The sequence below is a fragment of the Terrapene carolina genome, unplaced genomic scaffold (assembly GCF_002925995.2).
Source record: "Terrapene carolina triunguis isolate 2854851 unplaced genomic scaffold, T_m_triunguis-2.0 Scaffold42, whole genome shotgun sequence".
Taxonomy (NCBI): Eukaryota; Metazoa; Chordata; order Testudines; family Emydidae; genus Terrapene; species Terrapene triunguis.
The window spans coordinates 69093789-69111142 of NW_020664393.1; the positions used below are offsets into that span (position 1 = coordinate 69093789).

Genomic DNA, 17354 nt, shown 5'->3' on the forward strand with positions numbered 1-17354 from the left:
GCTCCGAGCGGGAGTGAGGGACCGTCTGCCGAATTGCCACCGAATAGCTGGACCTGCCGCCCCTCTCCGGAGTGGCCGCCCCAAGCACCTGCTTGCCAAGCTGGTGCCTGGAGCCGGCCCTGTGCAGACCAGACAAGACTGCTTTGGTGGAACTGTGTCATAATCATGCTTTGTGAAATGGTATTGAAAATGGTTTTGTCCTGTCTAAAGTATTTCTCAAATTGTTGCTTAAAACCATTGCCTGCAATGATTCTGTCCCTGCAGTAGACTGTACTGTAGTTTAGAGGGAACCTTAGAACTGTAGAAAATATAGAGTTTGTATTTGTCATACTGCACAATTCAAAAACTTTGTACCAGAGAGGTATTGCTTAATGGTCTAAACATAGCTTTGCAATACTTTGACTCTTTGAAACCGTAGAGTCAAATAATAGTAAGGCTGATTCAGTCTTTTAGCCTTCCAAGGTAGTTAAAGGCTGAAGGGCTGAGTCAACCTTGATAAAGAACAGAGTGCCATGAAGATAAGTGTGGGTGTGGGTACGTGTTTTCCAGATGAGACTCATAAACCTGAGTTTCTTGGTGGACATTAAAGATCTCTGAAGAACATAAGAACGGCCATACTGGATCAGACCAAAGGTCCATCTAGCCCAGTATCCTATCTTCTGACAGTGGCCAATGCCAGGTGCCCCAGAGGGAATGAACAGAAGAGGTAATCATCAAGTGATGCATCCCCTGTTGCCCATTCCCAACTTCTGGCAAACAGAGGCTAGGGATACCATCCCTGCCCATCCTGGCTAATAGTCATTGATGGACCTATCCTCCATGAACTTATCTAGTTCTTTTTTTGAACCCTGTTATAATCTTGGCCTTCACAACATCCTCTGGCAAGGAGTTCCACAGGTTGACTGTGCATTGTGCGAAAAAATACTTCCTTTTGTTTGTTTTAAACCTGCTGCCTATTAATTTCATTTGCTGACCCCTAGTTCTTGTGTTATGAGGAGTAAATAACACTTCTTTATTTACTTTCTTCATGGCAGTCATGATTTTATAGACCTCTATCATATCCCCCCCTTAGTCGTCTGTTTTCCAAGCTGAAAAGTCCCAGTCTTATTAATCTCTCCTAATAGGGAAGCCGTTCCATACCTCAATAATTTTTGTTGCCCTTTTCTGAACCTTTTCCAATTCCAATATATCTTTTTTGAGATGGAGCCACCATATCTGCACACAGTATTCAAGATATGGGCATACCATGGATTTATAGAGAGGCAATATGATATTTTCTGTCTTACTATCTATCCTTTTCTTAATGATTCCCAACATTCTGTTCGCTCTTTTGACTCAATATTTTTCACAAGAGTAAAGGTTTGCCCTGGTGTGTTGGACAAAATTTTCCCTCCTTTACCACTTCTATGCACCAGTTTGCTTCTTGCTCTCCATGCTGCAGGTAGTTGCATTTCATTGATGTTATATGTATTATGGCTTTAGGCCATTTGGGTTAAAAAGTGAACATGTAAAATATATTTAGAAAGAACAAAAATAAATGCCACTTTGTACATGATCTAGTTCCAGTTATTCATTTATTTGGGGGATTTAGAATGTCAGTTAGTTTCTCTTCCATAGTTAGTTTTTTCCAGAATAATAAAAACACTACTACAGAAGCTTATAGTTAATATTGGTGGTTTCTTGGGTTTTTTGTTTTTGTTTTTCTATTATAGTCTGAACTGCTTCCAGTCTGTCTAGCCTGTGACATTTCCCCACCAATAAAAATAGCAAAAGTATAAAGAAAATAATTTTGACGGTGAGAGTGTCTAATATATTGCATTGTCAATTGTAACCTTTTACAGAATGACCCCATTTTAACCCCCAGTTCTGTATCAAGAAAGTGACAAAGCTGAACTAAATATTTTGCTTGTTTATAAGTGTGAGTGATTTCTCTTCATTTTTGCTCTCTTTGCAAAATGGATTTGTTTAAAAATTCCTTTTGTACATTTTCTGCCTTGAAAGACCACATGGCAGAATAATCCTAATTCTTTCTGGGTTAACCCCATAGGTCGTTGTTATTATTTATACGACAGTAGCACTTAGAGGCTGTAATTTAGATCAGGGCCCTGTTGTGTTAGGTGCTATATAAGAGACAGTTCCTGCCCCAAAATTCTTTACTAACTAGACAAGGCAGAATTATTATCTCCGCACAGAGAGATTAAGTGACTTGCCCCAGGTCATAAAGGAATCTGTGTCAGAATTGGGGTATGAATCTAGATCTCCTGAGTTCCAGTGCCTTAACTCTAAGGTCATTCTTCCACCTCCACTCCTTTTTCACTGCCCAGCTTGTAGGAAAAGGACTATGATTAACATGTTTTTGCTATGTGAGCGTGTGTATATGAGTTAAGAAATTACTGTGTTAATGCTAAATAGGAGAAATGAGTTGTTTATTTAGTTCTGAAAATGGTTAGTCATGTTTCTCTCTCGTCGAAGTAAGTTCCATAATCTAGGTCCAGCACTTGTGAAAGTTCTGTCTCTTTTACTCATGAGCTTTCACATATTGGTCCACAATTTCATGGCTCCAGTAGTTGTTGCTGGAGGTCCTGGCTGTGGATCTCTCAGGTAACCAACCCCAGTCCCATGAAAGGCTTTGAATATCAGATGGACAAAGACTATGAACTGGACTCTTTATTCAATGACATCCAGATATTATTGTGATGGAGACCACATGAGCACCTTGCTAGATAAGGACCCAGTGCAAAGGACAGAATCCCAAGATGATGTGTTCTTGTCAATCTGCACTGCTAAGCAAATGGGCCACTGTGTTTTGTAGTAGCTGAGACATTTTCAGGGTGTACTCTGTATTTTAATGCAACTCCCAGTCAGGTTAGGCAGTGGGAGCCAGTTCCGGAAGTGATGTGAGTGACAGAGTGCCCTTTTCCTCTCTCATGTGAGTAGCTGTCTTTTGAAGCAAGAGCCACTTGGAGAAGGAGATGCCTCCACATGCAGATCCATCTTAGGGGCTGTCAGATTCAAATGGGAGATGATTCCCCTGAGCAGCTGCCACTGACATTATGGCAAGTTCGAAGGCAGGTGCAGTAGAGTCCATGACACTAATACTTATAAGAAATATCAGAATCCCTACGGAAATAATAACTACAGCCCTATGACTCACATAGTCACTCAGGGAACTGTTTTTAAGTTACATAAAAATATAGTGATTAAGAGAAAAGTGCAAATACAGGTGTAAAATGTCAGACCAGTACAGGCTTGATGCAGATAATTCTTCCAGTTAAAAAACAAAAATGATCAGACCATTTTCCAGAACCAAAGAAAGAGAATTGTCAGCAAATTATTATTCCCTAAGAGCTGATGGGAATAGTGAGATTCATGTACAGATTCTTGTGGGGGAAACAGTTTTTCAGACACAGGTATCTAAAATATGTGTATCTCTTTTTACAACTTTTAATCCAACATTATGGGAACAGTTAACCAGTAAATACAGGTTTTTGAAAAATTATTTGAAATATATTTTAGTGCATATTTCAGACCCCCACCCTGCCGCCCCACGGACAAGGAAACATGCACACACATACATCATGCCAGACTGGAGCATGAGTGGTAAACATCACTGTCATTTCAATCTATCCTTGGTGCAGTAAAGATTCCATGCCCTCCCCTCCCCTGCCCCCACCTCCATCCCCCTCCACATCTGCATGTTTGGCATTTTCATCCCTGGTGACTATCCCCTCCTGATTTGATTCCTCATGATGTAACCAGCAATGAAACTTGGACTGCTCCAAAAGCCACTGGGAACAGCTTGCACATTCCACAAGCAAGCTCCACTGCCGGTTAGAGGGCATAGAAGTGAATTAGAAGCAGTGGGCATTGGTGACACACTATGACACACCACAGAAGCTCATCATTAGGAAGAGAATGGGAGCCTAATGCACCAGACACCAAAACGTCTACTGGGGCCATGTACCACTGGATTGGGGACTACTGAACTGACTACATCTGCCTTGAAGGATGCATTTGGCAGAGGGAGCGCATTCTTCTAGGCAGACAGCACTAGCTTATTCCCCAGCACGGGGGGTCGCATCTTCTGCAGGGCTATTTAAGGAGTATATGCTGTGTGAGGAAGGAGCAAGTACTTGCTGGAAGGGAATAGTATTAAAGTGTTAAGTCCTTAAATGCTTCATGCAGCAGCAAATCCCAGCCAACTACAGCCTGGGAGGCCTGCCCCCAGTCCCATCTCCCAGCCCCTCTGAGGGACCTGCCTTTCCTGTGCAGCTGGGAAGGGGGATTGGGTGACAGACTAGGCAGCCCCCACCCATCTCAGCTTTTGCATTGGCTGGAAGCGTGTGATGGGCAGCTGTGATGCTCCTTGTCAGTCAGCTAGGAAGGGGAATGCATTCAGCAGCGGGTCCCGCTGAGCCGTGGCGTGGGGAAGGCAGGGTAGTGCCCCGCTGAACGCAGAGGGAGACCCAGGCAGCAGCAAGAATTGCTCTGTGTTGCCGCAGACCAGCAGTGCAAGAATGGGAGTGGAAATTGAGACAATCTCCCCTGGAGACGGTAGGGTCTGTCTCTCTCCTGATTTGCTTTTAAGTGGTACTGTGGTGACTGTGATCACAAGAGAGGGAGCCCCCTGGCATCGGGCGTGGGGGCGCGATGCGGGATCAAGGGACAGTGCAGAGGAAGGGTTTCTGGAGGGGGAGTGGGAATCTCGGCTCGGAGGAAGAGGGAGTCCAGGGGTCTCTTGCATCAAGAGAGTGAGAGAAATCTGAGATCAGAGGGAGCTCCTTGCCGGGATACTCTGGCATCAGAAGAGGAAGGAGTCCAGAGGTCTCTGGCTTCAGGAGTGGGGGTGGGAGGTGGATAAGAGGAAGGATGGATATGTGATCAGAGGGGGCAGAAGTACAAGGGTGCCTTGCATTGGGGGTGGGGATATGGAATCAGAGGAAGCTCAGGAGTCTCTCGGATTAGGAGCGGGATCTAGCGTTAGAGAAGACAGTGAGCCTAGGGTCTCCAGAATCAGGAAGGGTTATCTGGAATCACTGCAGCCTCAGGGGCTCTGGCATCAAAAGATGATATGAGACCAGATGAAAGGGAACCTAGGGATGTCCAACATCTGAAGAAGAAATAAAAGACTGCAGGGTAGAAAGGGGTGTGGGTGACATCCCTAGTATCAGGGAGGGTAAAAGCCTGAGGGTTCTGGGATCAGATGTTTGGGGGGAAGGTCTCTGGGATCAGAGGAACAGAAGGAAAGCCGACTAGGTTCTCTGGGATGAGTAGGCTGCAGTGTCTGCTGCTCCTTTGGTGGCAACAGCAGAGGCAGTGAATGGTTTGGGATATTTAAATGGCATTTGCTGACAGCTGCATAAATCCAAGTGCAGTGAAGTAATTTAGTAACGAGAGCAAATTATAGTCCAGTGCACACCCACTTTAAAATGTGAGCCTTAGCAGTCAGCAGCGAAAGCAGGTTCACTTCTGAATCGCACTCTGGATCAGGCATTATTGGGGTAGCAGCAGCAAGACAGTTAATTTCTGTAGAGGATGGAAATCAACGTAATATATGATTGCTGATTAGTGTGTGTGGCTGTGGTGAAAGTTGGCACTTAACGTGCACAGTAACAAAGCTTCCCAAATTTATTTCCAAACCTTTTCATGAACCATAGGTCATTTATGTCAGAATCACTTCAGATGGCACCAGCATTTTGACCGGACTAGCTGTTTTCTCCCCTTTTAAAATACTATTATTGTATCTATAACACTTTATAATGGCTCCAGATTAAAGAGTGTATTAATCTTTGGTTTTTATGGGATCATTTTTTCAGAGTGGCTGCTCCAATCTGGTGTTAGAACATCATTCCATAACTCTTGAAGACAAATGTCATTACCAGGAACCCTATTTTTCTGTGATAATAACTCCAAAATTCTCTAATAAAAACATAAAAATCAATGTTTTTCCATGATTAAAATGAAATGCTGAACTTTAGTTTCCCTAGCTACAATATATATAGGTATCAATTGAACACAATGTTTTATAAATATATTTACAGTTTTTAAGCTGTCAGACAGAGCCCTGCCACCCAGGGCAGAGAGCCGGAGCCGTGCCCATTCTTCTGATTATCTGATCTGACCCCATTCTCAATTAGATCGGATAATCAGGGTTCTACTATACATGTTTCTATTTTTTCACAAAATGTAAAAACCAAAGATTCTCTGTAAAAATGCAAATTTCTCATTTTTCCATGTTTTTCCATGGCAAACGGATTTCTAGAATCTCTGGTCATTACTAATATAGAGCCATACGTATCTATAGGCCAAATTCATCCTCGGCTTAACTCTGTTGGCCCAACATCATTTCCTCCCTTGCCTATGCCTTTTAACTGTTTTCTCCATCTACTGTTGTTTACCTCTGTGGGCCAGATTCTGCTCCAATTTACAGTGCTGTAAATTCAGAGTAACTCCACTGATGTACGAACTGTTATTCTATTGTAAGTGTAAGTAAGGGCAGAATTTAGTCTTGTCATTTTATTATTCATCTCTAGAGTGTATTGGGATATGGTTTGTATGAAAGATGCTCTTCAAAATAAAGTTATAAATGTGATTTCTTCTGGTTGCAAATCTTAATCCAATCCAGTTGATTTAAACAGTGTCATTAAAACCAAAACCAGTAAGCACTATTGCCTTCAGATCCACTCAGAAGTCAATTTGCTGTAGTGACTCGTCGATGGTCTTAACATCTTTGGGCCTAATTCAGCCTTGGTATAAGATGATGCATCTCCATTGGTACAGTATTACACCAAGTTATGCCAGGGTGGAATATGGGTCACTGATCACTTGTATCACACTCTTTCTGATCTACTTCCACATTGAATGGTGCATCGTACCTGGCGGTGTTATTAGTTGTGATATTACAGTAGTGCCTACTGCGATTGGGGCCCCATTGTGCTAGGCTTTGTACAGACAGGTAGAGTACGTTTACACTGCAGGGTAAGTCAAGGGTTAGTGGGACTCGAATTCACGGACCCTGGCTTTAAAAGCTCAGGGTTTGAGCATCCACACTCATTGGTGACTTTAGGTTAAGAATTTTTGATCTTGGGCCCCACACCAGGGCTCCAATCATATCCCAGATTACCTATATCCCCGAGTCCAACCAATCACATCCCAGACTACCTAGCACACTCTCTAGCCCTTTGTGGTGCAGCATGGGAAAACTTCACTGTCCACCCTGCACATCACAGGAAGTTGTTGCAGCCCACCAACACATTCTGCTGAGCTGTCCTTTTGGTCTGCACGCTCCCAGCACTCAGAACCAGGAACATGGAGTCATCATTTGAAGAACTTTTCTTGCTTGGGCTTTTGCTCCTGTTTCAGGAAATGGGCAGAGGTTTCATGAGATGCAGGTGGACATTTTAGTGGCGTTTTCTGACCCACTGAAGGCATCTGCCAGAGCTAATGATGGAGGAGGAGGAGGAGGATACAGACATGGAAAACTCGAACTGGCTGATGCTTCTCATGACTTTTGGTATAGCTGCTAATGCCCTCTACGTTGACCAGTGTTTCTGGAGCAGGGCCACAAGCACAGATTGGTAGGATCACATCGTCATGCAGACCTGGGATGATCAGCAGTGGGTCCAGAACTTTTGCATGAAGAAAGCTACATTTCTGGTGCTTTGTGAGCAGCTTGCCCTGACCCTCCAGCATCTCAACATACTCATGAGGGTGGCCATATTGGACCTGAAGCAGGTTGTTATAGCTATCTGGAAGCTGGCTACCCCAGACTGCTACAGGTCTGTTGCGAACCGTTTGGTGTTGGAAAGTCAACTCTGGGTAAAGTGGAGGCAGAAGTTTTTGAGGCAGTCAGGCCTGTGATTTACCCAAAGGTGATGGGCATAAACAATCGGCAGTAGCTGTGGTGGCGATTCCTCGATTTGAGGATGATTGCTACCACGGATGTACATGTGGGTCCTGAGATGACTCTGGAGTCCGATCCTGGAACGACAGATCCGCTCACAGTAGGTGCAGACATTTCCTGTCGGGCCACTGCCTGCTGGGAGAAAGTTCTTTCTTTTTCTTTCCTTCTCTCCCTCTTTTCAGCTTTGAGGGCAAGGCGCTTCTTCTCGAAGCGGGCCACTGCCTGATGGAGGATGTGGCACCATTGGGGTTGGTTGGTGGCTTCCTCCTCCCAGCTTGTGATGTCCACATCAGTTTTCTTGAGATACGGTTTTAATGTGTCTTTGTAATGATCTCTGACTGTAGGTCAGCTGAGAGTAGAGGGCTTGTTTTGGCAGGCGAGAATCTGGCATCCACACACAATGTCCAACCCAGCGGAGTTGCTGTATAAGGATCATTCCTTCAATACTGGTGACATTGGCTACAGTGAGGACGCTGGCGTTAGTGCAGCGAGCTTTCCCACTTGATGTGAAGGGTTTTCCACTGGTCGACAGTCTACCTTCATGGACAGACTGGGACACTATTCCCACCAAATGGCATTGTCATAAATGGAGTTACTGTCCCCCACTGCTATTCTGGGGAAACCCCGCATACCCCCTTTTTGCCCTGGCCTATGAAACCATAAACTGATTTCAGAGGGCCTGGCAAAAGAAAGTTTAATTACACTCTCCGAAGGTGTAGAATGGTGGTTGAATGTGCGTTTGGCAGCTTGGAATCCTGCTGGCATGGTCTACAGACCCATTTGGATTCCAGTGTCATCAGTGATGTCTGATTTATTGTGCCTTGCTGGGCTCTTCACAGTCTTTGTGAGGTCAAAGGGGAGCCATTTGCCCCTGAACCAGAAAGTGCACTGATCTCACAGCTGAAACAGGCAACGGAAATCAGGGGTGCTCTGTGATCCCACATTATGGACTTGCATGGACCAATGGAAGAGGGAGAATAATACATTTATGAATGTTTTTGTACAGCAATGTTTACAGTAAATGAGGCACTATCACACCATTCAATGAAAGGGTGCACCGTCACTGTACACAGTGAATGGGGGAGGTATTGATTGTCATGAATTTTTATTTCGGATGACATGACTGTTAATGTAATGCGTGTGGGGGAGCAGTGCATTTACTATTGATTGCTGTACATAGCTGTAGGGAGAAATTGTTTGGATACAACTTTTGCCTTACCCTGTGTTTATCTTTATTATTCAAAATACACATTATAAGATGTGATGTAGTGAGCGCAATAAACTTTCCTAATAAAATACAAGCCCATATTTGTATTATAAAAATAACAATATTAGAGCATTGCCAGGCAGGCCTGCATACCAAAACAACAGTCATAAACCAACACCACCCAACCATGGAATTGTCCAAAGTGCTCCTGGTATGCAGCTCCTGGTACTGTAGACTGGACTCACGCCATGGAGTGGGCACAGCAGGAGCCTGCAATCTTGTGGCCATTAGCGAAAGCAGCCACTCAAACAGGTTTTTCTGCTGTGCTCTGACATCCTCCTTCAGCCAATGTTCTTGTTCCTGGGACTGAAATGCAAGTGTCTGCTCCCTTGCTGCAATTCTGTCCTCGGCATGTATGCTGCTGAAATATGCAAACTTACGGTGACTGAACAGCACATCTATGAGGGGAGTGGCTGGTCAGCTAACGAGCTGACCCTGGAAAATACATCCTTCCTCAAAATGTGACTACCTATCTGGAGTTCCTGCTATGGGAAAACTTTGCAGCTATCAGCACCCAGATTGCCCCACGCAGGACCCTTTCACCCCACACTGGATCGCCCCTCCACACTTGGATCCTGCCGGGCTGAGCCTGCTTGCCCCACACCTGGATCCGGAGAGAAGGCTGGGTGTGCGTGTGAGACTTTGTCCTTCTCGCTCGCTGTGGAGCCGTATAGATGTGCTAATATGCCCAGTAAGGAATCTATTTGTCAAAAAAACATTTCCTGAATCTTTTTTGTTGTCTGTATTGTTACAGACATGCTTGCTGACAGGTATTTTGAAAGAAATTATCCAAATAATTGCAAATGGTGTGATTATACTGTGTTATTTTGACAATAAAATATTTAGAATTTTGCAGAATTTTAAAATATTGTGCGCAGAATTTTTACATTTTTTGGTGTAGAATTTTTAATTTTTTTGGTGCAGGATTCCCCCAGGAGTAATCTTCCAATCTAAATAGGCCAGACAATAGGTTGTAACGAGCACCACTACTACCATTTTGTATTGTGATTCTCTGGTGAACCTACCTGTCTCAATGCTTTGCCTATCATAGGCTTTGTCCTCCTGCCATTTGCTGTTCATGGTGTTTGGCTTCGGCGCACTACCTTGTTATGCATTATTGGGTATCTCAGCTCATAGCCTATATAATGCACAACACATTAGCACACAACATTCAGTCAGAAGAGGCAACAGAAGGCAGGCAGGATCAGCTCATGCTCCTACCTGAATCCCCAATTTATGGTTTCCTGACCCTGCTGTTCTGTAGTGGTGGGGCCTTCTGATGGATTATGGATCAAAGTTCTGTTGAATCTGGGGCCTCTGTCTGCCAGTTCAGATACACAAAACAATGGTGCCATTATTAGGAGGGTTTTGGGTGCATCCTGAAAAATTGCCCTGTAGCTGTATTTTAGCAATATATAGAGTGGGAGGATGGAGGGGGTAACTCTTATCAGTGGCAGGAAAATCATTCAGACCTCTTGCCCTTGGTTCAAAATATTAACAAGGGGCTAACAAGATCTCTCTTCACCCATCACTGCTTTACTATCTCATGTGACTGCAGATCTGAAAATGCATTTTCAGTGTATGAGAGAGGATTTTTTAAAAAAACCATCGCCGCTTGCTAATTATATGTGTTCTTATTAAAGTAGACTTAAGTAAAAGGTATTGGAATTATGAATACAAACACATTACTTTACCACATCTTCATAATGTAATCTTATTCATTTGTGAACAATCGCAAAATATAGGTTCAGTGAAGTTAAATATTATTATAATTAAGGCTAAGATTTATTCATGGGTATTTTTGGTAAAAGTCATGGACAAGTCATGGGCAATAAATAAAAATTCACAGGCTGGCCTGTCTGTGACTTTTACTAAAAATACCCCAGACTAAATCTCTATTTCTGGGGCCCCGCTGCTCTGGGGGGCCCCTGCTGGGGAAGGACCCTACGCCAGTGCTGGGCGTTGACTGCTCCTCGGGCGGTCTGTGGGACCAGCCGCAACGGCCGCTGCTTGGGCGGTCCCCAGAGCCAGATGCCCAGGGTTTCCTGAGCAGTGGCCAGTGCGGCTGGCCCCAGGGACCACCAGAACAGCTGGTCCCAGGTCGCTCCAGCAGCGGCCGGTGTGGCTGGCTGTGGGGCACCTGAGAAGCTGTCCCAGGAGCCAGCTGCTCGGGCAGCCCTGAAGTCAGCTGCACCAGCCGCTGCGGAAGTCACGGAGGTCGTGGAAAGTTATGGAGACCGTGACTTCCCCAACCTCCGTGAAAGAATCGCAGCCATAATTATAATTCATTATGTCTTTCCAAAGGCCATCCCCCTGCAGTTGTAGGATGTAGTCTGCTGTCAGAGGACAAATCAGATGTTAAAGCTAGTAAGAAAAGGTATTAGACTTGACAGAAAGGAGAAACCACATTAATATAAGAAAACACGTCTTCCTAAACTAAATAGGGGACCTTTTATCCTAAACCATTTCACTCCCATCCTGAATATTGGTGACTAAGATAAAATGACACCCAGACTCAAAGCAGCCCTAGAGTCAAACCCCAGTCTAACCTCCTGAACCCACCTCTCCTAAAAGCGAAACTTTCCCACACAGGATGGTTAATCAAAGACTTATTAAAAATATACTTTTCTATTTTTAACAGGACGAACATTTCCAAAGAAGGGTCAGACGTGCGTGGTACACTACACAGGTGAGGCGTGTACTGAATGTTCTGTCCAGACGGCTTTGCACTTCGGGAGCCGTTTGTCATTTCAGATTTCATGATCATATTTTTGCCCCTTCCTTTGCCGCTTCTTGGCCTTTTAATATTTTTCTGTGTAGTTTCCTGAAGGCATCACTCTTGACTGGGCAGCTCCAACTACAATATCTATGTGTGCATGCTATTCTTTGCTAAGTGGAATGTTTAATAGCGTATGGTTAATAAATGACACTGTGGGCCTGATTCTCCGCTCCATTACACTAGCCATTGAAGGCAAGTGGAAAACACATGTCACACAGTGGAGGATCAGGCCCTCTATCTCCATCATCTCGGACCCTGAGGTCATTAATTGAGATGCAATGATATTCCTTCTTTCTTTTGGCTGTGTATAAGATAAAAGCATGTATCCCAGAGATTAGGGGTAAATTCACCCCTGTGCAGGGGGGGAGGGGGAACAGTACAAAGTCCTACTTTGAGGACTTAAATGGGTCTTAACGTTGCCTGTTGATGCTCTTCCATTGTGTATAAATACTTAAAGAGTCATTGGGCTAAAGAGAGTGAGTATGACTCTGTAGCCTAGTGGTTAGAGCACCCACCTGCGAGATGGGAGACCTGGTGTTTAGTCCCCTACTCCAATGACTGTTGTGTTTTGTGTATTTAGATTATATGCAATTTGGGCCAGGGACTGTCCCTTGCTATGTGTATGTAAGCACCTAGCACATTGCCCTGGTCTCAATTGAGTTTGCTAGGTCATACTGTAATATTGATAATAATAACAATAAGGGAATAACAGTGGCCTTAGTAATGGTGTATCTCAACATTAGGAAGGTATTTTTCTACAGTTCAGTATAGTTTCTTAAGATTAAATGCAGTGAGTTCTTGGTGTGGGGAATCTGTAGTATCAACTCTTCAAAGCAGGCTGGCTGGAGGTAGGGTTGCCAACCCTCCCGGATTGGCCGGGAGTCTCCCGGAATCGATCTCCTGGTGGCTACTGAAACCAATCCAGGAGATTTTAATAGGCTGCTAAAAGTCCGGTCGGCAGCACAACGGGGCAAAGGCAGGCTCCCTACCTGCCCTGGCTCCACGTGGCTCCCGGAAGTGACTGGCAAGTCCCTCTGGCTCCTAGGCACAGGGGTGGCCAGGGGGATCTCTGTGTGCTTCCCCTGCCCTGTGTGCCAACTCCGCAGCTCCCATTGGCCGGGAACCACGGCCAATGGGAGCTGCGGGGACGGTGCCTGCAGGCAGGGGCAGCGCACAGAGCCGCCTGGCCACCCCGGAGCCTAGGAGCCAGACATGCCAGTTGCTTCCAGGAGCCGCCTGAAGGAAGCGCTGCCTGGCCGGAGCCCGCATCCCTCACCCCCTCCCATGCCTCAACCCTCTGCCCCAGCCCTGGGCCCCCTCCCGCACCCAAACTCCCTCCCCTCCTGCACCCCACACCTTCTCCTGTACCCCAACCCCCTGACCCAGGCTCAGCCCAGAGCCTTCTCCCACATTCTGAAACCCTCAGGCCCACCCTCCAGCCCAGAGCCCGCACCTCCCTCCCCTCACCCCAACCCCCTGCCCCGGCCCGGTGAAAGTGAGTGAGGGTGGGGGAAAACGAGCGAGGGGTGGGGGAATGGAGTGAGCGGGGGGTGGGCCTCAGAGATGGGGCAGGGCCTTGGGGAAGGTGCAGGGCAGGGGGCGGGGCAAGTTGGCAACCCTAGCTGGAGGTGATGGAAGGTGTGACTTTCCATTAAACAAGATCTCTATAAGTTCTAGTTTTTGTCACATGTGTTATGACTTTGAATACTTTGTCTAGTGGCTAAAGCATAGGATTGGGAGTCAGGAATTCTGGATCCTGTTCCTGGCACTGCTGCTGAATTGCTGTGTGACTTCAAACAACCCTTGAATACATAGGCCCGAATTCAGCCTTTAATTATAGCGGGGCAGCTCTTATTCACAATCATTGTAACTGAGGGTAGAACTGAGCCCTTAATCTCTCCGTACCTCTGTTTACCCATCTGGAAAATTGGAATAATACTGCAATTACCCACTTTGGAGGAATATTGCAAGCCTCAATTCATTAATGCTTGTGAAGTGCTGTGAGGTTTTTGTTTGAAAGGTGCGATAGCAGTGCACATTATATTATTATTTATTTATGAAATTAACCATCTTTCAGAGCAGCATTTTGCTGATGGTCACAGACCTAATTAATGTCCAGTAGGAAATCAATCCGTTTCTTTTTAAAACACTTAAGATCAGATAGATCTTCAGCTGGAGTCAATCAGTACAGCTCCATTGACTATTGACTTCAATGGAGCTACCCAAATTGGCCCTATATTTAAATCAGAATTCATAAATGATGCTCTTGTCTTTTTTGTTGTTGCTTGCGCTAGTGATCTGGGGGCACATTGCTGTCATTCCTTTTGCCATATGTTACCAAACATTTTGTATTTATGTATACATTACCAAATGCTTGGTAATTTTTGTTTCTGATGTTGGATGAAGGCCATGGTTGCAATTGTGAAATTGCACAAGTCTACTGCATAATGTGCAGATTATTGGTAGTTTATGAAATGTACTTGATTTATCGGGATGAAAAAAGAAAAAAAATCCATTTAACACAACACAGATTTCTATGGAATTTGATTATATGACTCTGCCAAAAGGAGAAGAATTTTCTATGTATTTCACGGGCCAAAATCAATACAGCCTTAATACAGTATTCTCATTATAATGGTTGGAAATCTATGGGCATAAGGCCAGATTCCCATCTCAGCAAGACTGATGCAAATCAAGAGTAATGCCACTGAATGGAATGGAGTTACACCAGTCTTTCTAGATGAGAATCTGGCCAATATAGCTTAATGTTTGCATGGCTTGATATACGTTCATCCAATCTGGAAGTGCTCTGTGTCAGCATAAATGCAAACACCTGATATTAGCCCAATCCTGTTCTCAAACAAACACATAAACACCCATTGACTTCAGTGGGTGTTGTGCTTGTGTATCTGAGGAAAGAATTAGGCTCTAAGCAAGGAATTTAATCAAAATTCTTTGTCTTTAATTAGCTGTCTGGGTGATTTTGTAATAGATGGCGAAAACAGAAATTAGAGCTAGCATTAATAAAAACTGTGGTGTAGCAGACAGTGGAACTGAGCCTTGAATTATAGGCAATCAAAACTTGCCTAGCTATAAGGAACTTAATTGATTATAAAGCCTTTCCAAGATATCTTGTACAATAGGATATGATGTCTGTTCATATGGTGTGATGCATGCCAATTCTTTGTATTTTCTAGTAAAAGTCATATGCGTCTTTAAATTGCCACGGCTTGAAAAGATGGATGCTTTTTACATTGGTGAAGATCTTAGTGGCAGCTGAGACCAAATGAAAGTGTATCTCAAGTCTTCTCTGCTTTTTTTCTGTGAATCATAATTGCAAAAGGTAGTTTGGCTATTCAGTGTGAAACATGCTCCTCTGAGACCACACAGACACAGCTTGCAAATGTTAAGATTCTCTGATGAAGTCAGTCAAATTTTCACTTTTGCTCATTTACCATAGATCAGTTAATATGTGGGAACATTTTAATGGAGAGGTTGTTGTATAGTGACTGGAGCCTGGGACTAGGAGTTAGTGGGGAAGAGGGTTTTGTTCCTTGCTATGCCACCTATTTACTGTCTGACCTAGGGTACGTGACTTGCTTCCACTGTGCCTCAGTTTTGAAATTTGTAAGTAATGGAGATAGTGCCTCACAGGATTGTCATGAAACCTAAATAATGTTCACAAAATGTTTTGAGAGTCTCATGTTAAAAGAGACTATAGAAGTGAAAAAAGATTGAGCTGGTAGAGAGCATACACAGATCTTGTAAGCAAAATATAGTAGCTTCAACAAGTAAATGAATGAGTTTGAGTTGAACATCTCAGTTCATTTCCTTGTGGGAAAGGGTCCATATCATAAAATGGACCCTCAGATTGCCCAGTTCTTCCACCCTTACTCACATTGAGCAATACCTTACTATGCAATAGTCCTATTGGTTGAAGTGAAATCACTTGCAGAGTTAGGTACTACAGTAACTCCTCACTTAAAGTCATCCCGGTTAACGTTGTTTCGTTGTTACATTGCTGATCAATTAGGGAACATGCTCATTTAAAGTTGCGCAATGCTCCCTTCTAACATCGTTTGGCAGCCGCCTGCTTTGTCCACTGCTTGCAGGAAGAGCAGCCCGGTGGAGCTAGCTGGTGGGTGTTTGGAACCAGAGTGGACCGAAAGCCCCCCTATCAGCTCCCCGCTCCCCTAAGTTCCCTGTGCAGCAGCTGCCCAGCAGGCTAGCAGTTGCAGCTGTCCCTCCCCCCACTGCCATGTGCTGCTCCTGTCCTCTGCCTTGGAGCTGCTCCCTGAGACTCCTGCTTGCTGTGGGGGGGGGAGGGAGGAAGAGGGGGGCTAACGTCAGGGTGTCCCCCTTCCTTCTGCTCCTGCACCCCGCTTACCCCATCTTCCATAGAGCAGGGGGGACACACAACAGAGGGAGCTTCCAGGCAGCAGCAGCTGCGGTGCGTCTCAGCTTGCTGATCTAATTAACAAGGCAGTGTACTTCTGACCCCACCCTTCATACTTAAAGGGGAAATGCGCATCTCTTGCACACACACACAGGTTGCGTATCTCTGTCTCTGTCTGCCCTCCCTCCTTTCCTGCTGCCTTGTACAGTAGAGTGTGAGAGTTAACCCTTGAGGGCTCAGCCAGTTGCTAGTTCATCATTTAGCAGTAAGGCATTCCCTGGAAATATCCCACCTTCTGACTCCTCCACTAGGGTTACCATATGTCCGGATTTCCCTGGACATGTCCGGCTTTTTGGTCCTCAAATCCCCGTCCGGGGGGAATTTTCAAAAAGCCGGGGAAATAGGGAGGCATAAGCCAGGGTCCGCCTGGCCCCAGCACAACCCACCGGGTCCGCAGTGCAGCCCAGCCGCCCCGGCTACATTGTAGTGAGCTCGGGCAGGGGGAGGGAGGGCGCAGCCGCAGAAGGCGGCGGAGGGGCCGCTGCTACCCCCCCAGGCTGGGCGGACCGCGCGCCCCAGCCGAGCTCGCAGGACCACGGGGAGGCCGGGCCCAGCCAGCGGCTCGGGCTTCCCTCGCGGGCAGGGATCCCCCGGCCACTGGGGGACCCTTCCTGCGGCCCCGTCGCCCCATGCGGCTCAGAACCCGGCGCCACGGGAGCTGTTTCCAGCGGGGAACGTGCTCGGTGGCGGCAGGAAGGAGGCTGCGGCGCGGGGCGGGGTGTGCGGCATGTGCCAGGGCTGCAGGGACCCGCACCGCCCCGGTCGCCGCTGAGCGTCCGAAGCCCCCGCCAGGCAGAGGCTGCCAGGTGAGTGGGGGAGCAGGGCAGGTGGGGGGTGCAGAGGCTGCAGGGCAAGGAGGAGCAGGGCAGGCAGGGGCATAGAGGCTGCAGGGGCAGGGGGGCGCAGGGGCAGGGCAGGCGGGGGGCGCAGAGGCTGCAGGGGCGGGGGG

At 46.0% G+C, this 17354-nt stretch overlaps 1 protein-coding gene across 1 annotated transcript in view; it reads left to right on the forward strand.

Annotated features, from left to right (window-relative positions):
- The first annotated feature begins 4374 nt into the window (after positions 1–4374).
- The window catches only part of FKBP1B (FKBP prolyl isomerase 1B), a 54029-nt gene continuing 41049 nt past the window's right edge, over positions 4375–17354 (forward strand). Inside the window, exons 1-2 of the mRNA XM_024194065.2 lie at positions 4375–4554; positions 11812–11859. Coding sequence (XP_024049833.1) covers positions 4518–4554; positions 11812–11859 — 85 coding nt within the window. The 5' untranslated portion in view covers positions 4375–4517. The remainder of the gene's footprint in view (positions 4555–11811; positions 11860–17354) is intronic.